The sequence below is a fragment of the Protopterus annectens genome, chromosome 1.part2, assembly GCF_019279795.1.
Source record: "Protopterus annectens isolate FY-2018-M chromosome 1.part2, PAN1.0, whole genome shotgun sequence".
In the NCBI taxonomy this organism is placed as follows: Eukaryota; Metazoa; Chordata; order Ceratodontiformes; family Protopteridae; genus Protopterus; species Protopterus annectens.
This window is the reverse complement of record NC_056727.1, coordinates 482,396,440-482,420,363: the sequence shown is the minus strand read 5'-3', so window position 1 is coordinate 482,420,363 and position 23,924 is coordinate 482,396,440. Positions and strand designations below refer to the sequence as shown.

At 44.7% G+C, this 23,924-nt stretch overlaps 1 protein-coding gene across 1 annotated transcript in view; it reads right to left on the bottom strand.

Moving 5' to 3' along the window:
- The window catches only part of XRN2 (5'-3' exoribonuclease 2), a 2,388,435-nt gene that overhangs the window by 1,079,948 nt on the left and 1,284,563 nt on the right, over positions 1-23,924 (bottom strand). Inside the window, exon 17 of the mRNA XM_044057168.1 lies at positions 12,456-12,591. Within this exon, the coding sequence (XP_043913103.1) occupies positions 12,456-12,591 (136 nt within the window). The remainder of the gene's footprint in view (positions 1-12,455; positions 12,592-23,924) is intronic.

Below are 23,924 nucleotides of genomic sequence, written 5' to 3'. Positions count from 1 at the left end.
TAAGTTGGGCACAGCTGTGTTCTTTCCTTGAGACTAACAATATCTTTTCCACTTTTCAGCATAGGATTTCCTAGTACTAGGCCTTCGGGCCTCAAGGACGACGTCCAGCACCTGTTTGCTGAGGGATGCTGGTGGTGTATTCATGGGATAAGCCAGGCTGCAAGGTTTAGGGTTTGCAGCTGTGGATGCATAATCTGTCTCTCCTGCTGAGACAGCAGGGAAAATGTCTGATGTAGGTGCCAGGGTGGCACTGCTGTCAGACTGCGTAGGAGTGGGTACCAGTGCTGGCGTGGCCAGTCTGGTGCAATAAGGATTACCCTTGGTCTGTCCGGTTTGATCTTGAGTAGTACTTTTGTGAGGGGCAGAGGAAGAAAGGCATATATTGAGGTTTTTCCATGTAAAGGATAAGGCATCCACCTTCCAGGCCCTGCTGATAGTGTTCCTGGAGTAAAATTTGTTCAATTGGTGGGTGGGTGGGGGGGGCAAAAAAGTCCATCTCCAGAGTTCCCCACCTCTGGGCTAGAAGTTTGAATGAGTTGGGTTCCAGTTTTCACTCGTGAGGGTCCAAGCAGATTTCTGCTTAGTCTGCCAGTGAATTTTGCTTGCCTGGCAGGAATTGAGCTTGTAGGTGCACTTGGATGCTCAAGGCCGAGTTCCACAGAGCCATGGCTAAACTGCAGAGTGGGTAAAAATGAGTCCCGCCCTGCTTGCTTGTGTACCACATAACTGTGGTGTTGTCTGTCTATCAGGAGCTGTCATGGAAGGATTAAGTATTTGAAGACTGTCAGAGCTTTCTGTACAGCTAGCATCTCTTTTTGATTGATATACAGGGGAATTTGTTCTGGGCTCCATATGCCTTGAATGCATTTGCATGCCATGTGAGCCCCCCATGCAGTCTGATGCATCTGTTATCAGGGTTTGGGCAGCAAGGGGTTGAGTGAAAAGAAGTTCCTTGTTGTGGTTGCATGCTTCTGCCCAACAAAGGAACTCCGCCCTTAGACAAGGAATGATAGGAATCACTGTTTCCAAGTCCTGCAGTATTGCATATGGAATTAGAAGAATGCATGAGGCCATGAACCCTAGGGCTTGCTGTATTTTCCTTGCAGACAGCTGGGTTTTTTGTTGGCCATGGTTTGAAAAAGTTTGTCAGATGGACCTGCTTTTCTGGAGCGAGGAAAGCCAACTGGGAAGTTGTGTTCAAGCTTGCTCCCAGGAATACAATATGTTGGCTGGTCACCAGTTGTGATTTCTTTTTGTTGAGGGTGTATCCCAGTGAAGTTAGAAGTCTTTTACAAATGCCAGGTGCTGAAGTAGCAATACTTGACTATCCGCCTGAATCAGGCAATCGTCCAAGTATGGGTAGATTTGAATACTTCTCTGCCTGCATTATGCAATGGCTGGAGCCAGGCATTTTGTGAATACTCTGGGTGCAGTAGATAAGCCAAAGGGAAATGCAGAGAACTGATAGTGCATACAGCCTGCCCTGAAATGTAGATATTTCCTGCAAGACTCCCTTATGGGGATGTGCAGACAAGTTTCATTTAAGTCTAGGGTGACTAACCAGGCATCCATGGCTAGCACAGGAAGCTGCTGCAGTGTAAGCATATTGAATTTTGGGACCACCAGGAAGATGTTGAGAACTGATGGATCCACAATAGGGTGCCAAGAGCGGTCTTTTCTGAGCACCAGGAACAGTCTGGAGTAGAAAAGTACAGTTGTGTACACTTACCATAAATGTAGACGTTAGAGTGTACTCAGTTACAGTCATTACATTTGGGTAATCCTGCTGGCAGGTTGCCCTCAGCCGGCCTGAATTCCAAAGTCTTGAGTCCTGCATCGGCTGCTATCATCCCTTCCCGGACGTCAGGTCATCAGGGGTAAAAAAGAAGCAAATGCCATTTAAGTTTTTCTTGCCCCAGACGTCAGCTGCCCCCCCAAAAGGGTTGCCAAAATTTAGATACAATTACATGCACCAATATCAAATTTACCTTCATCTACAAGCAAATACACCACATAGGTTGCATAAATCAGAGAAGGAAAGATAGGTTCCATCAGAAGAAAATGGTGGGTGGGTAACCTGGACTGCAACAGTGAATACACTCTAACATCTACATTTATGGTAAGTGTACACAACTGTACTATGTTCTTCATATTTCATGTTGCAGTCATTAAATTTGGGTAGAGTCCCAAAGCTAAGGTTGGGAGGCTGAAGCTAAACAGCATTAGGAGCGGCTATTAGGCCCTGCAGAACTGCAGTGGCAAAGCCTGCCCTGGATTTAGAGTAGAATGGCAGATGATAGTGCTTTGTAAAGGTGTGCACTGAACTCCAAGTAGCAGCCTCTAAAATGTCCTTGGTAGGTACTCCCCTGAGAAAGGCTGCTGAAGTGGCTGCAGCTCTGGTTGAGTGTCACCTAATGCCCTTAGGTACTGGCTTGCCATAGTGTACATAGCAGAAACGAATGCAGTGGCCTATCCACTTTGAAAAAGTCTGCTTTGAGATGGCCTTTCCTTGTGATCCTGCAGCATACGTCACTAGTAATTACTCTTTCTGAAAACTTTGGTTCTGTCCAAGTAGAATCTAAGCTGTCTGTGTACATCCAAAGAATGCAGAATTCTCTCCTCCTTGTTCTGTGGATTTGGATAAAAGGTTGGCAGGTGAATAGTTTGGTTGACAGCCACACTGGTCACCACCTTAGGCATAAATGTTGGGTTTGTCCTCAGAGACCCTGTCTGGATAAAAAAATGATAAAAGGTTCCACAGCCATGAGTGCCAGTAGCTCTGAAACTCATCTTGCAGAAGTTATTGCCAGGAGCAGAGCTGTTTTCCAAGATAAAAACTTTATATCAGCAGTAGCAGCTGGCTCAAAAGGAGGCAGGGTGAGTTTTTCCAAGACATAGTTGAGGTCACATGCAGGCATTGCTGATCTCCTTGGAGGTATTAAATTTTTGTCTCCGGGGTACTGCTTTAATAAGGGATGAGAAAAGATTGGTGGCTCTACATTGTAATGAGCCGAAATGGCAGAGGCATGAATTTTAATAGATGAAAAAGACGGGCCTTTGTCCAGCATGTCAGTTAAGTATTGCAAAATCTGAGGAATTTTTGGCACAGCTGTATCAATTCCTTGTGCCTGGTTCCAAGTACATAATCCCTTCCATTTTTCAGCATAAGATTTTGTAGTACTAGGCCTTCTGACTTCCAAAATGACATCCATCACAGCTTTACTGAGAGGTGCGTTTTGTATGACTACATTCGCCATGCTGTCAGGTTTAAAGTTCTGAGTTGGCTGTGCAGGATCTGTTTTGCTAGGACAGTAGATGAGGTATTTGAGGTAAGGTCCAAGCTGGGCATTGAGACAAGCTCCTTAATATTGGATACCAGTACTGGCGGGGCCAGTCTGGGGCAATCAGCATCATCTTTGGCTTCTCCTGTCTGACCTTTAAGAGTACCTTGGGGAGGAGAGGCAGAGGGGAAAATGCATATACTGATAGGGTGTCCACTTTCCATGCTAGTCTGTGATAAACCCTTGTGCAGAATCTTTTTAGTTGGTAGATGTGAGGAGAGGCAAATAGATCTCTGTTCGGGCATCCCCATTTCCTTATCATGCTGAAGACTTGTCAATCCAGCTGCCACTCGTGGGGATCCATGAGGTTTCTGCTTAGCTCGTCTGCCAGAGTATTTTTCCTTCCTGACAGGAATTGTGCTTGCAGATGTACTTGGTAAGTCAATGCTGTGTCCCACAAAGTCATGGCTAGTCTGCAAAGGGGTAAGAATGTGTGCCCCCCTGCTTGTTTATATACTGCATTACGGTGGTGTTGTGTCTTTATCAGTAGTTGTCCTGGATGAATTAGGTCCTTGAAGGCTGTCAGGGCCTTTTGAACAGCTAGCATCTCTTTTTGATTGATGTGAAGATAGATCTGGTTTGCAGGCCATGTGCCCTGAATACATTTTCCTGCCATATGGGCCCCCCAGGCATAATAAGATGCGTCCGTTGTCAGTGTCTGTCTGGCAGTGAGTAAACTGAATGGCAGCCCCTTGTGGCGACAGGCTTCTGCCCACCATCGAAACTCCTGTTGCAGGCAGGGAATTAGTGTAATTACTGTCTCCAGGCTGTGGCAATGCAGAGTCCAAACACTTTTTAGATACCATTGTAGTTTCCTCATATGCAGTCTGGCATATGGAATTAACAGAATGCCATGAAACCCAAGGCCTGCAGGATTTTCCTTGCAGATAAGAGGGTTTTTGTTGCCAATTTCTTGAAGTAGTCAGTTGCTTTTGTTTGTCTGGCGTGAGATAAGCCATCTGGGCAGTTGCATTTAAGCTTGCACCCAGGAATATTATCTTTTGAGAGGGCACTAGTTTTGATTTCTTTTCGTTTACTGTGTACCCTACGCCAATTAGTAATCTTTTTACAAACGCTAGATGCTTTAGAAGAATGTCTTTGTTCTCTGCTTGAATCAGGCAGTCGTCCAAGTAGGGTTATATAAGAATTCCTTTTTGTCTGCAAAACGCAATTACTGGTGCCAGGAATTTTGTGAAGACCCTGGGCGCAGTAGATAATCCAAAGGGCAGTGCAGAGAATTGGTAATGCATTGAGCCAGCTATGAATCTGAGGTATCTTCTGCAAGATTGATTGGGATATGCAGGTATGCCTCTTTTAGGTCCAAAGTTACGAGCCAAGCCTTCTTGCCCAGCATGGGCAGTAGCTGCTGCAGAGTCAACATCTTGAATTCTGGAACTTCCAGAAACGTATTTAGTGAAGACAGGTCCAGTATTGGTCTCGAGGTTTTGTCCTTTCTGGGTACTAGGAAAAGTCTGAAGTAAAATCCTTAACCCTGCTCTTGTTGTGGTACTTGCTGAATGGCCCTCGTGTCCATGAGGGCTGTAATTTGTTTCTGTGCCTCTGCCCATTGAATGTGTGGCAGGTCTGGCATACCTTTTGACCTTGGTAGAGTGTGAAAAAGGAACCTGTAGCCTTGGGACACTGTTCAGGACCCATTTGTCTTGGGTAACCATTTGCCAATTTGATGAAAAAAGTGCTAGTTTTCCCTCTAAGGGGGCTGCCAAAAGAAAGGTGCTTGGATCTGGCAGAGGAAAGTCATTGGGACTGTTTCCTGTAAGGTTGTGATTTGTCTTCTCCGCTTTTGGAGGTAGGAGCACCCCATTATTTAGGCCTGTATGAGCACTGGGGCTGAGATCTGCCTTTGGGACGCTTGTATCTGGCTCTTTGTGGTCTGGCTGACACTGGAAAGGACCAATTTTTAGAAGGCCAGTTCCTGCTAAACCTGGGTGGCTGTACCTGAAGAAATCCTTCACTGTCTGCATGGACTTTGCTTTATCCTCCATTTTTTTCAACACCTCTTCTGCTTTAGTACCTTTTTCAACACCTCTTCTGCTTTAGTACCAAACAAAGTATCATTCTGTAATGGTGCATCTAATAATTTTGCTTTAACATGATCAGGCAGATTCTGTTCCTTCAACCAAGCATGCCTTCTAATAACAGAACCTGTAACAGCGACCCTGCAAGAGGCCTCCAGTGAATCATAACCACATTGCAAAGTATGCTTTCCCACTTCAGCTGCATGCAATAAATCCTGCAATTCCTTGTTTTCTGAACATTCAGTATTTGTCAACAATTTCTGTTTAAGCAATGACATTAAATATTGCTGATATTTAAGCATATGAAACTGACAATTTAAAGCCCTTACAGCCAGGGTTGCAGAAGTGTACCCCCCCCCCCCGTTTGGGAGCGCTTTTTGGCTGAAACATGCAGCAAACGAGCAAATAATCCATTTGCACATGTTGGTAAGCGCTTGTCAGAATACCTGGTAGAAGTGAAAACCCTTGTGTCAAAGCTCAGTAACTTAATGGATAAAGAGATGCTTACATTTTACAATTATACCAGTTTGCAAAGGTACTTCGACCTTGATATAGTACCATGAGGTCTGAGAGCAGTTAAATTTCCTTCGGAACCATTCATAGGAACGTGTGCAACTGATAGTCTTTCAACAGAGATGGGAGAAAGCAGCACATCATTGTTCAATTGAGTGGTTAAATATTCTTATAGAGCGGGACATTATCAAACTAATATTAAAAAAGATATTAGTGTGGTTTGTACCAGTTTAATGTCTACCTTAGATAGGGCCAAATTTGAGTCCTGTCTTAATGATATCCAAGATGAACTTAAATTTACATGAGAAAAAAGTGTTGGAACAAAAGATGCGTAAAATAGAGAGATCTTCGTGACTGAGAAGGACACAGCCTTCTTTGGTGGATCCAATCAGCGATCTCGCTCTAGAGTGGATAGTCATTATGAGGGCGTTCCTTTAAAGGAGAGGATTGGCAGTACTACCAACGCCAACTTGAGAGTTAATACAGACTCTAGACACCACAGTGACAGTGACTTAACTTCTGATTTTCCACCTTTGCCTTCTCCGGTGGATGATTGTTACTTTTCGGAACACTTTCGTCAACAGAGTATATGGGAGGCAACAACATAAAAGAAGTTATGCGGAGCAGGAACAACAAAGAGGCAGGGCTCCTCGCCAATGGCGCGAAAATAAAAGGACTAGATGGTACTAACTTTTGTTTTGTTTCTAATACAGTTAATTTATCTGGATGTCATATTAATGATAATGTTGTGTTTTGAATCATGGTTTAAAATTTGTACCGACTGTTTTGCCGAAGAAATATGAATGTAAAGCAGAGTTATTTAGGTTTGTACGGAAATTACATCTTTGGTATTATTTTCATTGTTTTTCTGTCAAGAGTACTGAGAAAGAAATTGTTTTGAATGACTCGCAGGGTATGGATTTTTCCTCTTTAGAATTGAGTTACAATGATTCTTTTAATGATTCTTTTATATCTTGTGTCCGAGTTGAATGCGTATTGTGCTTTGGATACATCTGTGGTAAATGTAAGAAATAAGTTCATGCCACCAGTTGTACATGATGGAATCAAAAATTTTCATACTATGTTAAATTTTGAAATTGATTCATTATTAAATAGCTTAAGACAAATAAGTTTTAATTTGTCAAAAAATGAATGGTTTGAATTAATGAATTTTTCTAAGCAACGGGATTTAATTGTGAAACCTTCAGACAAAGGGAATAAAGTAGTTATTATGCACTATACTCAATACTATAAAATGTGTATAGATTTATTAGAGGACAAATCTGTATATTGTGAAGTTTCTATTGAAACTAACACAGGCTAAAGAGAATATTAGTTTGATACAGAGAGGTTTGAGATTAGGTTATTGGTTGGACACAGATGTTAAAAATAAACTGGATATTGAAGAATTTGGTCCAGCTTATTTCTATTGCCTACCGAAAATCCATAAGGATGTTAGGAATCCCCCTGGTAGGCAGATTGTTTCGGCTAGTAATTATTTTTTTACATAATTTAGGGGTGATTTTACACCAAGTGTTACTCAAAGAGGCTCGGAAACTTCCATCTTACATACGGGATTCTTTTGATTTTCTTAGTAGAATTAAAGATATTTGGAATGATAATATGTATTGGGTTACATTGGATGTTAAAAGTCTCTATACCAATATAAGACACTTTCGGAATTAGAGGCTTTAAATAAGCAGATGGGTGATTTTCCTTTAACACATTATGTTTCTGATCTAGTTTGTTTGGAAAATGATTATTTTTATTTTGATAATAAAATTTTCCACCAAATCCAAGGTACAGCGATGGGTGCTGCATTTGCAGCAATGTATGCAAACATTTATGGGATTGGTGGAAAAAATATATTTACACTCATTCTTTTGTTAATAATTATGTTATATTTTATTTTAGATTTATTGATTTAATTTTTTTATATGAAGGGAATACAATGTGGACCTAGTTTCTTTTTTAGATACTAACTTATCAGGTACTGCAAGTAAATTCATTACTACAGGTATTCAAAGGAAATTTGATTGTCCTAATGAATTTTTAATGGGAACAAGTTGCCACCCTAGACACTATTGAAGCTTTGCCTTATGGGGAATTCTTGAGAATATCCCATATTTGTAATGATGATACTTTTTTGAATGAAATTAAATATACCACAGAGATGTTTATAAAAAGACAATATGACAAATTATTAATTGATTCAAGTATAAAGAAAGTATTCAATAAAAGATTTAATAGTGGCTTAAATTGTTGGAAAAGACAAACTTATAACTGTTACTGACCATAAAGAAATAAAGATATTTATGGTTTCTACTTTTAATATACGTAGTGAAAATATTAAAAGGTATATTTTACATCTTTGGGAATTTTTGAAAAATTTAAGAGCTTAATGGATTAACTGAAATGAAGTTAATTTGTTCTGATAAAAGAGGAAAGAACATAAAGGATGATAGTACAAACAAAATTTTGTAAACCTAATGAGAGAATATATCAGCATATTGTTAATAGTGGAATGGTACCAAGGGGGAAATGCAAAAGTTGTTCTTATGTTATTAGTTCTTTTTCAGATGAATGGTATTGTTTTTAAACCAAATGGTTGTTTTAATTGCAGAACAGAACGGGTTATTTATGCTATTAAATGTGGCTGTGATAAATTTTATGTGGGGCAAACTAAAAGAATGTTTAAGATCAGAATTATGGAGCACCTGAGGGACATAAGGGCAAATAGATTGGAAAGTCCCTTGGCACATTTTTTCTGAATTTCATGGGGGCAAATGCGATAGTTTGAAGGCTACTGTTTTAGAACAAATTTCTGAAAATAATATTAGTGATGGTAAAATAAAAAATTTGCTCCTAAAGAAAGAAATGATTTTTATATTAAAATATGAAACTTTGATCCCTAAAGGTTTGAATACAGACTGTTGGAAAAGTTTAATTTGTAGTGTTTTTAAGAATGTGATTGTTATATTTAATTGAATGTGTAACTGAATGATTAGGATAGCTGGTGTTATATAAACTACTTGTGTACATGAGCTGTTACTCCTTGAAGGCTTTTTTGAGCAGAGGCGCTAGAGAATAAAGTGTGTTTTCTACTGGTATGTTTTCGTTTTGTGGTGCAGCAATAGTTCTTTTGTTTTGTCGTTTTTTCCCCCATCTGTCTAGAGCCCTAGAATCCCTATCAGAGGGGACAGGGTTCAGGTGGAATAGCCAGGGGTCTGTGCTGAGGAAGTAGCAGAAGTCTGAGCCTTTTCTTAGATTCAGAATTTTGGCTCTCCCATGGTATGCAGGGTTTCCCCAAAAGAATAATCCTCAGGAGGAGAGGCTGAAGGAATGGATTCTTCATCAGGATTCTCATAGGGAAGCATGGAGTAATCCTGTTCAGAAGAGGAATCAGAGGAAATAGAAACCTGATCAGAAGAATCATACTCAGTCTCTTGCCTAGGCCTCTTATCAAGAGGGGGATGGGAGCCCCCGATGAAAGTAATTAGGTCTTCGGCCATTTTCAGCATCTGTTTTTTAGGCATAGAAGTCCGAGTAGGAGAATGCTGTACTTGTTTCTGTCTTTAGAGCTGCTTTAGTCTTTGAAGCTGAAGATGGCTTAATATATAGTTGTGTAGGTCTGAAGACGTCATCAGAAGCAGATGTCTGCTCAGCGGCTCCGGACCCATCTGAGGGAATGATTTCCGAGTGTCCAATACCTCGAGTATCCAGAGGCCCAGTTGGCTCCATGTGAGAGTCCAAAGCGGCCTGTGGCTCTGAGGTAGCGGGTGCCAGGGGCTGCGAAAGCACCTCACTGAGAACCGGCGACTGGCCTAGCAGAGGCTTCATCGCCAGTTTTGGACCTCTGATGCCTATCCTTTTCCTTGTCCTTGCGTTTTTTGTAAACTCCGGTTGTCGGCTGGTCAGACAGCATTATATAATTAAATCTTCGGCCAAAGTAATGAAATGCAAAATCGAACAGACGCTTGGTAAAGCCCAGCACAAAACCGACAGCTAGCAACGTTGTGATCAGGGCCTAGGCAAGGAATGCAGTAAGAGTGAAAATCCTTATGAGGTATTTGCTTCCCATAAGAAATACAATTGCTAACTTTGACATCGGTCTGGAGCAAGAAAAAAAAAGTTTCCCCAACGGGGTACTTCGCTTTAATGAAGACTTCTGTTCTGAAATTCGCATTTGAAAATCTCAGGAGTCGGCCGACCGGCACTTGAGAACTGCTTTTGCTTCGGGCACCACGCGGCAAGAAAGACTGAAGAAAATGAGTTGGCTGCATCTTTTATACCCCTGGCACACTGACGTCAGGGAAGAGGCGACAGCAACAGATGCCAGACCTAGACTTTGGAATTCTGGCTGACTGAGGGTAGCCTGCCGGCAGGATAACCCAAGAGTAAGGACTGCAACAGTGAAACACGATGATCACTCCATTGTTTAAGATCTCTGCATACCCTGAGACTGTAGTCTTGGTGGCCCGGTCCGTTTCCTCTGGGTTTGGACTGAGAAGGCCTGACAGGGACTGGAAAGGACCAGTTTTTTTTAAAGGCCAATGCCCACTGAATCTAAGTGGCTGCACCTGTAAGAAATCTTTGTTTGCATAGATTTAGCTTTTTTTTCCATCGTTTTAAGAACTTCTGCTTTCGAGCCAAACGCTCCTGATTTAATGGAGCATCTAGTAATTTCGCTTTGACATGGTCAGGCAAGACTTGTTCTTTTAGCCAAGCATGCCCTTTTCAGTACAGACCCAGTGACAGCAGCCCTGCAAGATGCTTCTAAGGCATCAAACCCACATAGCAAAGTATGTTTACTAACTTGGTTTGCAGAATTCATTAACTCTTGTAAATCTTTATTTTCTGCACAATCTGGACGCAACACCATTCTTTGTTTAATTAGTTCCATAATATGTTGTTGGTACTTCAACATGTGAAACTGGCAATTCAAAGCCCTGATGGCAAGAGTTGCAGAGGTACATACCTTCTTACCCCATCTGTCTAAAGCTCTAGAATCCATGTCTGAAGGGGTAGGGTTTTTAGTTGTAGTAACCTTAATGCCTTTAGGTCCCTGGGAAATGGTTTCTAGATCCGCAGTAAGATTCTTAGAGAAATTTATGAAAATCAAGGACTCTGTAGTACCCGTCAGGTTTCTAGGAGCTGGTGGTAAGGTGTCAGGAGTTAAGACTGGACTCCCAAGACCGTCTACAATATCCAGGACAGGGGGTATAGCTAGAGGCATGTGCTGAGGCAAGTCTAAAAATTCCCAGAGTCTCTTTTTGGACTGAGGATAGTCCTGACATTCTCAGCGGAAATGTGCTCTTTAGGTATACAAGGTTTCACCAAAAGAGAAATCCTCTGAAGGGAAGGCGGCAGAGGGAATGGATTCCTCAGCATCTGAATCCTCATAGGTAGATAAGGGTATGACCTGGTAATCAAAAGGGTCAGAGTCATCAGACTCCTGGTATGTAGAATCAGAAGGAAATTCAATTATTTGTCTTTTGGCAGGGGAAGGCTGGCTTCCCATAATTAGAGAAATAAGGTCTTCAGCCATTCTAAGCATTTGTTTTTGTGGCATGGGAGGATGAGCATGCACTTTGGATGTCAGTTTTCTAGGCATAGTGCGAACTCTGGGCCTGAGAAACTCGGTAGCTTTAGTAGGAAATGAAGTTGTCTGTTTAATATGAATATCGATAGGTCAAATACACCATCAGAAGCCGGTGCATGCACAGCGGCTCTGGCCCCAACCAAGGTAGAGACATTCGCAGGTTCCATAGTCGAAGAAGCATCTTGTTGCATACTGGGCTCCAAATGCGTCTCAGCAGAGGCCTGCGAATCTGTAGAAGTGGGCATCAGGGGCTGCAAAGGCACCTCATGGAGTACCAGCGGACTGGTGAAAAGCTTAATGGAAGAGTCATCGGCAGTGTTTGACCTATGCGGTCGGTCTTTGTGCATTTGTGGAAGATCGGTAGTCGGATGCCTTACCGAAGCCATTTCGGAACACGGAGAACAAAATAATTAAGCTGCAAAAATAGCCTGACAAATGGTTCGGACGTTTAAACAAAGCACAAAACCGACACCTATGGACGCCGTGGTCTGGGCGTAAACAGGTGATGCAGTAAGAATGAAAATCTCTGAGGTATTTGCTTTCCACAGGCAAGACAATTGTTAATTTTTTCTGACATCGGTTAGAGCAAGAAAAAAAGAATCCCCAATGGGGTACTTAGCTTTAGAAGACTTCAGGTCTGAAACTTGAAAAAAACAAAGTTTCAGGTAGATGACTGGCACTTGGGAACGGCTTCTGCTTCGGGGTCATTCTCGGCAAGAAAGACTGATGCAATTGCGTCAACTGCATGTTTTATACCCCTGACGATCTGACGTCATGGAAGTCTCGACAGCATCAGAGACATAAATCCCAAGACTCTGGTATCCAAGCCGATTGAGGGCTACCTGCAGGCAGAAAACCCTAGTGTGATGACTGCAACAGTGAAACACGAAGAACATCTAAATAAGCAATACATCTCTGATACAAATTGAAAAGCAGTTTTTACAACTCTATTACTTTAAATACCTGATAGTAGTATCTGAGAACCCAACAAAGCCCTTCAACGTATGACTGTACAACCTTCCAGCGGAATTTCAGATCAGACACATCAACATCAAATTTGTTCTTATAGTAACGTTGCTTCCATCCTTCTTCCCATAACCTGCAAGAATGTTTAGTATAAAAAAAATATTAGAAGTATACAAAAAACTGCATACAAAATATCACTAAAATGCTAATAAATGTTGATTATGTTTTACCTGGTTACCCAAATTTTTCTATGTAGTAATGGGTCTGTCATTATCGAAAAAGTACAGTTGTGTACACTTAGCATAAATGTAGATGTTAGAGTGTATTCACTGATGCAGTCAACACACTTGGGTTATCTGCCTGCAGGTAAGCCCTCAGTTGGCCCGAATACCAGAGACTTAGTATTTCTGCGTCGGATGCTGTCGCTCCAGGACTGAAGTCAGGTCCTTAAGGGTATAAAAACAGGCAGCCAACACCATTATATCAGTTTTTCTTGCCCCAAATGTCAGGAGCCCCCCCAAATAAGGAGCAAGGTTATGGTGGGGAACACACCACCAGTAAAAAGTAAATACCAATACCCCAGAAGGGGTTAGTAATAGCAATATACAAGAGAAAACCAGGGGGCTGGAGGGAGGCAAACCAGGACTGCAACAGTGAATACACTTGAACATCTACATTTATGTTAAGTGTACACAACAGCACACTGTTCTTCGTGTTTCACTGTTGCAGTCATCACACTTGCATGGATTCCCAAAGCTGAAGGGTGGAAGCAGTCAAGAAAAGTTAGGGCTGGCTAGTAAGCCTACAGTACTGCTGTAGCAAATCCTGCCCAGAATCTGGAAAAGATAGGCAGGTGGTAATGTTTGGTGAAGGTGTGTACAGAACTCTAGGTAGCAGCCTCCAGGATATCCCTAGTAAGGACTCCCCTGAAAAATGCTGTAGAAGTAGATGTTATCCTAGTGGAATGTGTTCTGACCCAATGAGGAGTTGGTTTCCTACGGTGCTGGTAGCATAATTGGATGCAGTGTGCTATCCATTTGGAAATGGTAACTTTTGAAATGGCCTTGCCCTCTGCCCTTGTTGCAAAGCAGAGTAGCAACTGGTCAGATTTTCTGAACGGCTTAATCTAAGCTGTCTGTGCATGTCCCAAGGAGCGCAGGATCCTTTCACCTTTATTTTGAAGATTACGGAAGAATGTTGGCAAATGGATGGATTGATTAAGAGCCACACTGGACACCACTTTGGGCATAAAGGAAGGGTTAGTACTGAGGGAAACTGTCAGCATGGAAAATAATGAAGGGTTCCACAGCCGCGAGTGCTTGTAGCTCAGACACTATCTGAAGTGATGGCTAGAAGCAAGGCTGTTTTCCAAGACAGGAATTTTAGCTCTGCTGATGCAGCAGGTTCAAAGGGGGGAAGCGTGAGCTTTTCCAGTACAAAGTTAAGGTCCAAAGCAAGGGTGGGTGCTCCCCTTGGTGGTCTTAAGTTGTTTGCCCTGTCAGGAACTGTTTGATAAGAGTGTGCCAGATGAGAGGTGGCTCAGTGTTGTAATGAGCAGAAATGGCTGAGGCATGTATCTTAACGGAGGAGGACAGGCCTTTGTGGAGTACATCTGCTAGATAATCCAGTGTAAGAGGCAGAGAGCAGTGTTTTGTCCTCTCCTTCAGAATGAATCCATGAGCAGAACCTTTTCCACTTAGCATAGAAATTTCTTGTACTGGGTCTTCTGGCTTCAAGAATGACATCCAGCACTCATTTGCTTAAGATTGCTGGGGGAGAATTCGAGGAATAAGCCAGGCTGCACGATTTAGTGTTTGCAGTTGTAAATGCAGAATCTGTCCCTCATGCTGAGAGGAGGATTGGATTCTGGAGTGGGCCTCCAGGGGGGCCAGTGGGCCTCCAGGGGGGCCAGTGGGCCTCCAGGGGGGCCAGTGGGCCTCCAGGGGGGCCAGTGGGACTCCAGGGGGGCCAGTGGGACTCCAGGGGGGCCAGTGGGACTCCAGGGGGGCCTCCAAGGGGGCCAGTGGGACTCCAGGGGGGCCTCCAAGGGGCCAGTGGGACTCAGGGGCCTCCAAGGGGCCAGTGGGACTCCAGGGGGGCCTCCAAGGGGGCCAGTGGGACTCCAGGGGGGCCTCCAAGGGGGCCAGTGGGACTCCAGGGGGGCCTCCAAGGGGGCCAGTGGGCCTCCAGGGGGGCCAGTGGGCCTCCAGGGGGGGCCAGTGGGCCTCCAGGGGGGCCTCCAGGGGGGGCCAGTGGGCCTCCAGGGGGGCCTCCAGGGGGGGCCAGTGGGCCTCCAGGGGGGCCAGTGGGCCTCCAGGGGGGCCAGTGGGCAGCAGTGGGCCTCCAGGGGGGCCAGCGGGCAGCAGTGGGCAGCAGTGGGCCTCCAGGGGGGCCAGTGGGCAGCAGTGGGCACCAGAGCTGGCAGGGGCTAGTCTGGGGCAATCAGAATTGTCCATTGTCTGCCCTGCTTTATCTTGAGTAATACTCTCAAAAAGAGGGCAGAGGGAGAAAGGCATAGATTGTGAGATTTACGCACTGAAAAGATAGGGCATCCACTTTCCAGGCCATGCTGTGAGGATTCCTGGTGCAGAATTTGCTGAGCTGGTGGTTGTGCATGGGGAGGCAAAGAGATCGATCCACCTTTGGGGTCCAAGGTTGGAGGTGCTGTGCTCCAACTGCCACTCGTGTGGGTCTAGGAGATTTCTGGTTAAGTCGTCTCCCAGTAAGTTTTGTTTGCCTGGCAGGAATTGAGCTTGCAGATTGACTTGACAGTCCAAGGCTGTGTTCCACAGGGCCATGGCTAGCCTGCAGAGTGGGTAGGAATGGGTTCACCCTGCTTGTTGATGTACCACATAACTGTGGTGTTGTCTGTTTCTATTTAGCAGCTGTCCTGGAAAAGTAGGGATCTGAAAGCAGTCAGGGCAATCTGTACAGCTAGCATCTTTTTGGTTGATGCGCAGATGAATTTGACCTGTGCTCCAGTGGCTCTGAATACATTTTCTGTCCATGTGCGCCCCCAGGCATAGTCTGATAAGTCTGTAGTTAGGGTCTGGGTGGCATTGGGTTGAGTAAATGGCAGTCTCTTGTTGTGGTTGCATGCTTCTGCCCACCAGGGGAACTCTGTCCTTAGACAGCGTATGATAGGAATGACTGTTTCCAGGTCCTGAGAATGGAAACAAAGACTTAAGTACTATTGGACTTTCCTCATATGCAGTCTTGCATATGGAATTAGCAGTATACAGGAAGCCGTGAACCCTAGGGCTTACAGTACTTTACTTGCAAAGAGCTGGTTCTGGTGGCCATTTGTTTGAAGTAGTCTATCAGACTTGTTTTTCTGAGTTGAGGAATGCCATCTGGGAAGTTGTGTGCAAGTTTGCTCCCAGCAATACAATCTTTTGACTGGATACCAGTTTTGATTTCTTTTCATTGATGGTGTACCCCAAGGAGGTGAAAAGGTTTTTCACAAATGTCAGATATTGCAGTAGCAATTCCTGACTGCCCGCCTGAATCAGGCGGTCGTCCAAGTATGGGTAAATTTGGATATTTCTCTGCCTGCAATATGCAATGGCTGGAGCCAGGCATTTTGTGACTACTCGAGGTGCAGTAGATAAGCCAAAGGGAAGTGCAGAGAACTGAACGCATAGACCCTGCCCTGAAACAGATACTTCCTGCATGATTCCCTTATGGGGATACGCAGATAGGCATCATTTAAGTCTAGGGTGACTAACCAGGCATCCTTGGCTAGCATAGGAAGATGATGTTGCAGAGTAAGCATTTTGAATTTTGGTACCACCAGGAAGGTGTTGAGAATGGAAAGATCCAGGATTTGGTGCCAAGAGCCCCATTTCCTGGGTACTGGGGAGAGTCTGGAGTAGAATCCTTGACCCCTCTTTTACTGGAACCTGCTGAAGAGCTCTGATGAGTAGGGAAAGTACTTGGTTTTGAGACTCTGCCCACTGGTTTGGAGGAAGGTCTGGAAACCCACTTGGGTCTGGCAGTGAATGCAAGAAAATTTGTACCCCTGGGATACAATGTTGAGGACTCACTAGTCCTGAGTGATGGACATTCAGTTTTTAGCATGAAGGGCAAGTTTTCCACCTAGGGGCACTAGCAATTGGGCAGGGCTGGGGGGGGTGGAGTAAAGTCATTGTGAGCTTTTTCCATAAGGAGGTGGCTTACCACTCCCTGCTTTAAGGGTGAGGGCACTCCACTGCTTAGATCTCTGCATACTCTGAGACTGTAGAGTGGGTAGTCTGTTTTCCCTGGGTCTGGTTTGAGAAAACCTGGAGGGGGCTGGAATGGACCAGTGTTTGGAAGGGCAATGCCTACTGAATCTAGGGGGTTGCACTTGTAAGAATTCTTTAACTGTCTGCATAGACTTGGCTTTTATTTTATTTTTATTTTACATTTGTTGACAGGGCTAGTCTAACTGGATATATGTCCATTTTCAGTAGAAGCCCGGAGAGATAAGCTCCGAGAGAACAGATATCAAAAACAAACAGCTCATATACACACAAAATTCATAAACACTATTAACAGGTAAAAAGAACTTTAAAGAATAGATTCAGAGATCATACAAGCTAGACAATCAATTCATAGTAGAGTAATGCACTTAAAAACAAACAGGTTGTTACATAATACAGGAAAAGAGGCAAGATAAATAAGTATGCACCTACCATTACGTTCCATGTTAGTTGTCATCTCGCCTTCTTTCTTGCTGTTTGGGATCGGAGTCGATCCTCTGCTCAGACTCTGCCATCTTCAATAGCTCGAGAGCTGTTTACTGGCTCGAGGCTACCCCTTATCCCATGATGCCTAGTGATAGCTACCCAGATCTCATTTGAAATAGCTAATCCAGACACAAGAGAGGAACCAGTTATCAAAAAACTGGTGGTTCCATGCATTCTAATATGTAGAACAATAAAAGAATACTCAGCCAGTGGAAAAAAAGTGACTCCTCTCGATCCATTAGGACGGGGGAAGGGACGCAAGAAGGCGAGATGGAGAACATGGAACGTTATGGTAGGTACATAACTTCTTAATGTTACGTTGTCTATCTCGTCTTCATTCTTGCCGTTTGGGACAGCATCCCTAGCACCTAACACCCTGGGTGGCTCAGTGGAACAGACTCTTCAGAACAGTAGAACCATAGTCAGCTCTGCTCCAGGAGACCATATCCACCTTGTAATGAGAAATAAAGGTATGAGGGTTTGCCCACGTGGCAGCTGCACAGATGGAATCCATGGGCAACCTAGAGTGAAAGGCTACGGAGGTGGCTAATGCCCTAGTAGAATGACCTTTCGGTTTAATTGGTAACTCTGTTCCTTAACTGGTAAATAAAAGTGTGGGACAACCATCTGGATAAGGTCACCTTGGAAACTGGGAGACCTTGTTTGTTTAAGGCATAAGAAAGGAATAACTGGTCTATTTCTTTAGTTCTGTGTAGGTAAAAACACAATTGTCTATGAACGTCCAATTGAAGTTTGTACTTTGCCTTGTTGCTATGATTTGGGAAGAACACAGGGAGATCTATAGATTGTTTTAAATTATTTTCTGAGCAGACTTTAGGAAGAAATGAAGGATTAGTCCTCAGGGCAACTCTGTCCTTGTGAAACACCAGGTAGGGAGGACGAACACATAGCGCTTGAAGTTCTGAGACGCACCTAGCTGAAGTGATAGCTACCAGAAAGAGCGTCTTCCAAGATAGAAACTTGATGGAACTGGATGCTGCTGGTTCAAAATGAGACAGAATTAAGGAAGTTAGGACTAAATTTAGGTCCCAAGAAGGAGGGGGATCTCTCACTGGAGGTCTAAGAAGAGATGTTCCTCTCAAAAAAGCCTTACAGAGCTTATGAGACAATGTTAGAATTTGACAAACCAATATGAAATTAGAAATGGCCGCTAATAGTAGCCTAATCGTAGCGGAAGCAGCCACGGAGTGAAACAATTGTGCTAGGAATTCCAGAATTTTGTGGACTGGGGCTGAGAAGGGATCCACATTCTTAGACTGCCCAACAAGAAAAATGTTTCCATTTGCTAGCATAAGTATTTCTCGTTGTAGACTTGAGAGGAGACAATAATCTCATGGACTGCTGGGGAAATGTTGGGAAGCCTGGCTAAGGTTGGAAGTGGAGCAACCAAGCTGTGAGCTGAAGAGTTTGGAGGGACTGATGCAACCCTCCTGATTGATGAATCAGGAGAACTGGAATTGGGTCCAGAGTCCAGGGCTGACAGAGAAGGTAATGGTGCAGGAACAGGAACCATATCTGTAGAGGCCTGTAGGGAGCAATGAGGATCATTTTGCAACCCAATGATTTTGCTTTCTGTATGAGTTTCGGTATCACGGGAAACGGAGGAAAAGCATAAAGAATTCCCTGAGGCCAATCGTGGACTAGAGCGTCTCTGGGTATGTGACCTGGAAGCGGAAGGGAAAAGTAGTTGCTGCATTTACTGTTGGAGGGTGGCAAAAAGATTGCAGCAAGGCTGTCCCCATTCGCAGAAAATAAGATCCGCAACTTCCTGATTCAAAGACCACTCGTGAGGCATGAGGATAGCCTGCTGAGCCTGTCCACTATGACGTTGGATCTCCCAGGCATGTGTGTCGCAATCAGAAAACGTTGGGGGGAAATCGCCCACTGCCAAAGTCTGAGTGCTTCTCGACACAGGGGGTAGGATCTGGTTCCGCCCTGCTTGTTGATGTACCACACACCACTGACATGTCTGTTTGAACTGCAATGGTCGCGGAAGGAAGAGAGTCTTGAAGAGCTGGCAACGCTAGGAGCATGACTCATTTCTAGGACATGTGCAGATGGTACCTCGTGAGGTTGCCAAGTGCCTTGGACCGTCCTGCCCAGATAATGCCCCCCCATCCTATCAGGGAGGCGTCTGTCGTCACTGTGGCTACTGGAGGGGGTTGTATAAAAGGTCTGACCTGAGTAACTAGTGGGGAGACCATCCACCAAGAAAGGTGTCTTTTGCATGCCTCCGTGATCAGGATCATGTGAGACATGGGTAGCTCTTGGAAAGACCACTGCGTGAAAAGAAGCCACTGAAGAATCCTCATGTGGAAGTGCGCTAGTGGGAGTAGGAGAATGGCAGCTGCCATGGAGCCCAGAGTTTGAAGGACATACCTGACTTGGATCCTTTTGCTCTGCATTAGGATTTGCACTTGACAAACTGTGTACACACTTTCTAGTGGCAACCTTGCAAACATATCCCTTGTGTTCAAGTCTGCTCCTATGCAAGTGATAGACTGACAGAGCAACAAGGCAGATTTTTCGAAATTTATTGTAATACCTAGCTGGGTGCAGGATGCGATTGTACAATCCCGCGCTTGTAGGAGTCGATGCCTGGTGGTAGCAGTGAGGAGCCAGTTGTCTAGATATGAAAACACCTGGAATCCTTGATGTCTCAGGTGAGCCGTGACCACTGCCATACATTTGAACAACCTGGGGGCTGTGGTGAGACCAAAGGGCAGAGCTCTGAACTGGTAATGACTGGTCCCCACCTGAAAGCGAAGAAATCTCCTGGAGCATCTGTCCATCTTGATATGGTAGTACACGTACTGAAGATCTATCGAGCACATCCAATTGTCCTGACCCAGGAAGGGTAGAATGGACTGTACCGTGACCATCCGAAACTTTCTCTGTACAGATTTGTTTAGTCTGCTGAGATCCAGAATCAGTCTCCAGTCCCCTGTCTTTTTTGGTACCAAAAAGAACCTAGAGTAAGTTCCGGATCCGTGCTGGTTTGTGGGTACTCCCTGGATGACTCTTCTAGCAGTTTTGAAACTTATTACTGCTTGCTCCTTCAGCTTGGGTGGAACATCTAGAACGGTCTTCCTTGACTGTAAGGGAGGGTTGATAGAAGGGAATTTTGTAACCTCAGGATATAATGGACCGTACCCCATCTGTCTCTTGTTAAATTTTGCCAGGCTTTTGGGTACAGTGAAAGTCTTCCCCCGACTGCCTCCAAAAGTGAGCAGCCGGGCAACCCTTCAGGGATGCTGGAAGTGCTTATCAGAGAAAGATTCTCTGTTGCCCTGGTTCTGTGGACCCCTCTGCCACGAGGGCAGTGTCTATTGTTGTTTCCCCCTCTGCCCCTGGAGGAAAAATCAGTGCGTGTCAGGCAAGGCTCCCTGAGATTTACAGAACCACATCTTCCCACTCTCTTCTGACCCTTGGGGTAAGGTCTAGAGGGAGTGGAAAAACGGACTCCCACAGCAGAGAGTCTCTTACCTTCTTGCTCACACCTAGTCAACATGTCTCACCTGCGGCCCAAAGAGAAAGGAGCCAAAGGGGGTATTGAAGGACGCTCGAAAGGGTTCCGCAAAGTGACACAGCCGCATCCACACATGCCTCCTAAGGGCTACACCCGTGCCCGCAGCTCTACTCGCTCCATTGGCTGCATAGGAAAATGAGCCTCATGGAGGAGTTAACTACAGAATTAAGTGTCGCTAGCTGGGAAGCTACTTTGGCTTGTGCTCCCTCAGCTGTAGGATCTTGAAGGGTATCTCCAAGCTCTTTAAGGAGATCCCTTAGAAGTAGAGTAAAATGACAGATAGTTCAGGGACCTCATGGAAAAGGTCGCTGAAGAAAACATTCGCTTTCCGTACCTGTCCATCGTCCTAGACTCCTTGTTAGGGGGATGAACAGGTCTCCGCTAACTTTTTTGGTGGCTGCTGCTACCACCATGGCATCAATGGGCAAACCTTTAGAAAGGAATTGCTTATCCTGGGGAGCTGTAATAAATTTACCAGGTCTCATCTGAATTGGTTCCACTGTGTCCAGAGCTGACCAACCCTTTCAAGCCACTATGGACATAAGTGGGTCGAAAGGCAGATAAACCCAGGAGGTGGAAGGTCAAGAACTGAAAGCATCCAGGAATACAGACTCATCCTTGGTAGGGGCTAGGGGATTCCAGTACCCCCTCTGCCTAAGCATTTACAGGATGTCCGAGAAGGAAACATCTTCGGAGGGGGATCTCTGGGACCCTTCCGATTCATCCGTCTGTATCAGAAGTGAGACTCAGGGGAGTCAATGTGCTTCCTCTTGCACTTCCTCAGAGGGGGCTCCTCTGAGGAATCAGGAGAGGCTTCGGAAGAGGAGGAAACACCCAATGGGGTGCCCTGGAGCATCAGTTCCCTACACTTGGGGTCTGGAGGAGCAGAGGTTGGCACAGACACTACAGGGGACAGAGCCGGTGGGGCTGGTAGTGGAGCTGACTCTGGGGAAAGCACACTCCGCATGATCTCAAAAGCGTCCCTGCCTCGAGGCAGAGAAAGCCCCAGTACCAAAGAAATGGGAATCTTTCTCCGCGCCGAGGGGGATGGCTCCGAGGCCAATGTTGGAGCAGAGCTCACCTGCGCCGATGCTCAGAGGGAGAGAACTGGGTCAGACAAGGGTCCGATGCCACTCGCCCCTCTGAGCAGAGGGAGTTCCCGGTGTCCAGATCCCTCAATCGAAGGTACTATCGAGGTAATCTAAGCAGACGTCTGAACCGAAGGAGATGGTTATCGGAGCTGACTGTTCCACTACTCGAACCCCAACAAACTCCGGCTCAGAGCTCAATGGAGTCGGAGGAGGAACAGAAAGGGAGGCTAATGGAGCAGATACCTGTTGAGGAGGGCTAGACAACATTTTAGCTAGTGCCTGTGATTTTAGCAACCTACTTACTACTGCTCTCTCCACATCATGATCAGACAGCGTAGAGGATCGAGAGGAGTGTGAAGAACGGTGGCTAAGTTCACTTTGCAATAATGGAGAGCCAGGAGCCGAATGAACTGACTAACGAAGGGGACCTCAGCCTTTTATGGCTCTAAGATGGCTACGAAACATCCAATGGAGCCGACAGAGAGGTTGTCTTGTCGGTGACAGCTAGAACTGATGCACTCGGTAAATCCTGTACCGGAGTCGGCTCCGAAGGTGGAGCCGACGGTTTAGAGGATTTTGGGGATTTCACTGGCTGTGAACTTTGCCGGTGAATCCTGAGGTTTTAACAGACCCCTAAGGATCAACTTCTTGTTCCGTTCCTGCAGGACTCTTGGACTAAAGGCATGGCAGATAGAACAAGAGTCCTGCAGGTGAACAGCGCCCCAACAATAAACGCAACTAGCGTGCCTGTCTGTCAGACATTTTCTGACAGCACGAGTCACTTTTTAAATCCAGATACTTTAGTTTCTTTAGACATATCAACCACAAACAACCAAGCACCAGAAGAGAAACACAGATATAAAAAATTTCTACTCTAGTCAACAGACTATGTAAAAAATAAAAATAACACTTTTATGAACGATAGCAAAAAATTGGAAAGGAGCACCTCCAAGTTAAACGGCTTCCTTGGGAAGGGGGTGGGGGAGGGGAGAACTCTAAATTAAACGAGTTTTACTAAAAGGGACTAAAGGAGAACAAGGTACTCAACAAACACTAGTAAATAAAATTAGGAAAAGGTAATTTATCTAATAGTTTTGAGTATAAGAATATATTTCTACACAAAAAATTTGAATATACAAGCCTGAGCCAGAAAACGACACCTCGCAGCCGAAGTGGCAAATGAGATCTGGGTAGCTATCGCTAGGCATCATGGGATAAGGGGTAGCCTCAAGCCAGTAAACCGCTCTCGAACTACTTAAGATGGCAGAGTCGGAGCCGAGGATCGGCTCCGATCCCAAACAGCAAGAATAAAGGCGAGATAGACAACTTATCAATAGTTACTATAGTAAAAGGTAGTCGCAATGATCTTAAGCTTCAAGAAGATGCAAATAAGGGTGCATAGTAGGACTACGGAATGTGTATTAAAGGAGAGTAGGACTTGATTAGAGAGAAGAGGGTAGGCAGAGGCAAGACAGAAGAGCCAATTGCTTAGTTAGGCTTTGTACAATGGCACAACCAGTGCGACTTGAGGAAGAGTGAGTTTACTTATGAAAAATGATAGAGGGCAGTGAGGTCAAGTTCATTGGAAAGTAGGTGCCAGGATTTTCCAACAGTAGTAGGGAAGAGACCGTCCCCAGCTCTATTGTTGGATTTTGTAATATTTACAAGCAGTTTGTGTGATCGTAGGGTCTTTAGATTGGTATAGGAGGTGAGGAGGGTAGAAAGTATGGGAGTATTTGTTGGTTGGTAAAGAGTCTTATGGGCAAAGGTCAGATGGCGGAAATTGAGCTGATTTTGCAGTTTAAGCCAACCAAGCTGCAACAGTGGTGGGTTCTGAAAGGGTCTCCTGTTGCAAATCTGGCTATGTTATTGTAGGAATGTTCCATTTTATTGAAATTTTTAGACAGATTTGTAAATATGGGTGAGGCATAGAGGAGAGTAGAGATTAGATGAGTGTGAGCAATGGTTGTTCTAGCTGAAAGAGAAAGGAAGGGTTTGACCCTATAGAGGGCCAAGTTTTTAACATTTTTAGAGTACTATTGATATGGGTGTCAAAGTTGAGTTTGTCATCTATGGTTGTGCCTAGTAGTTTTGT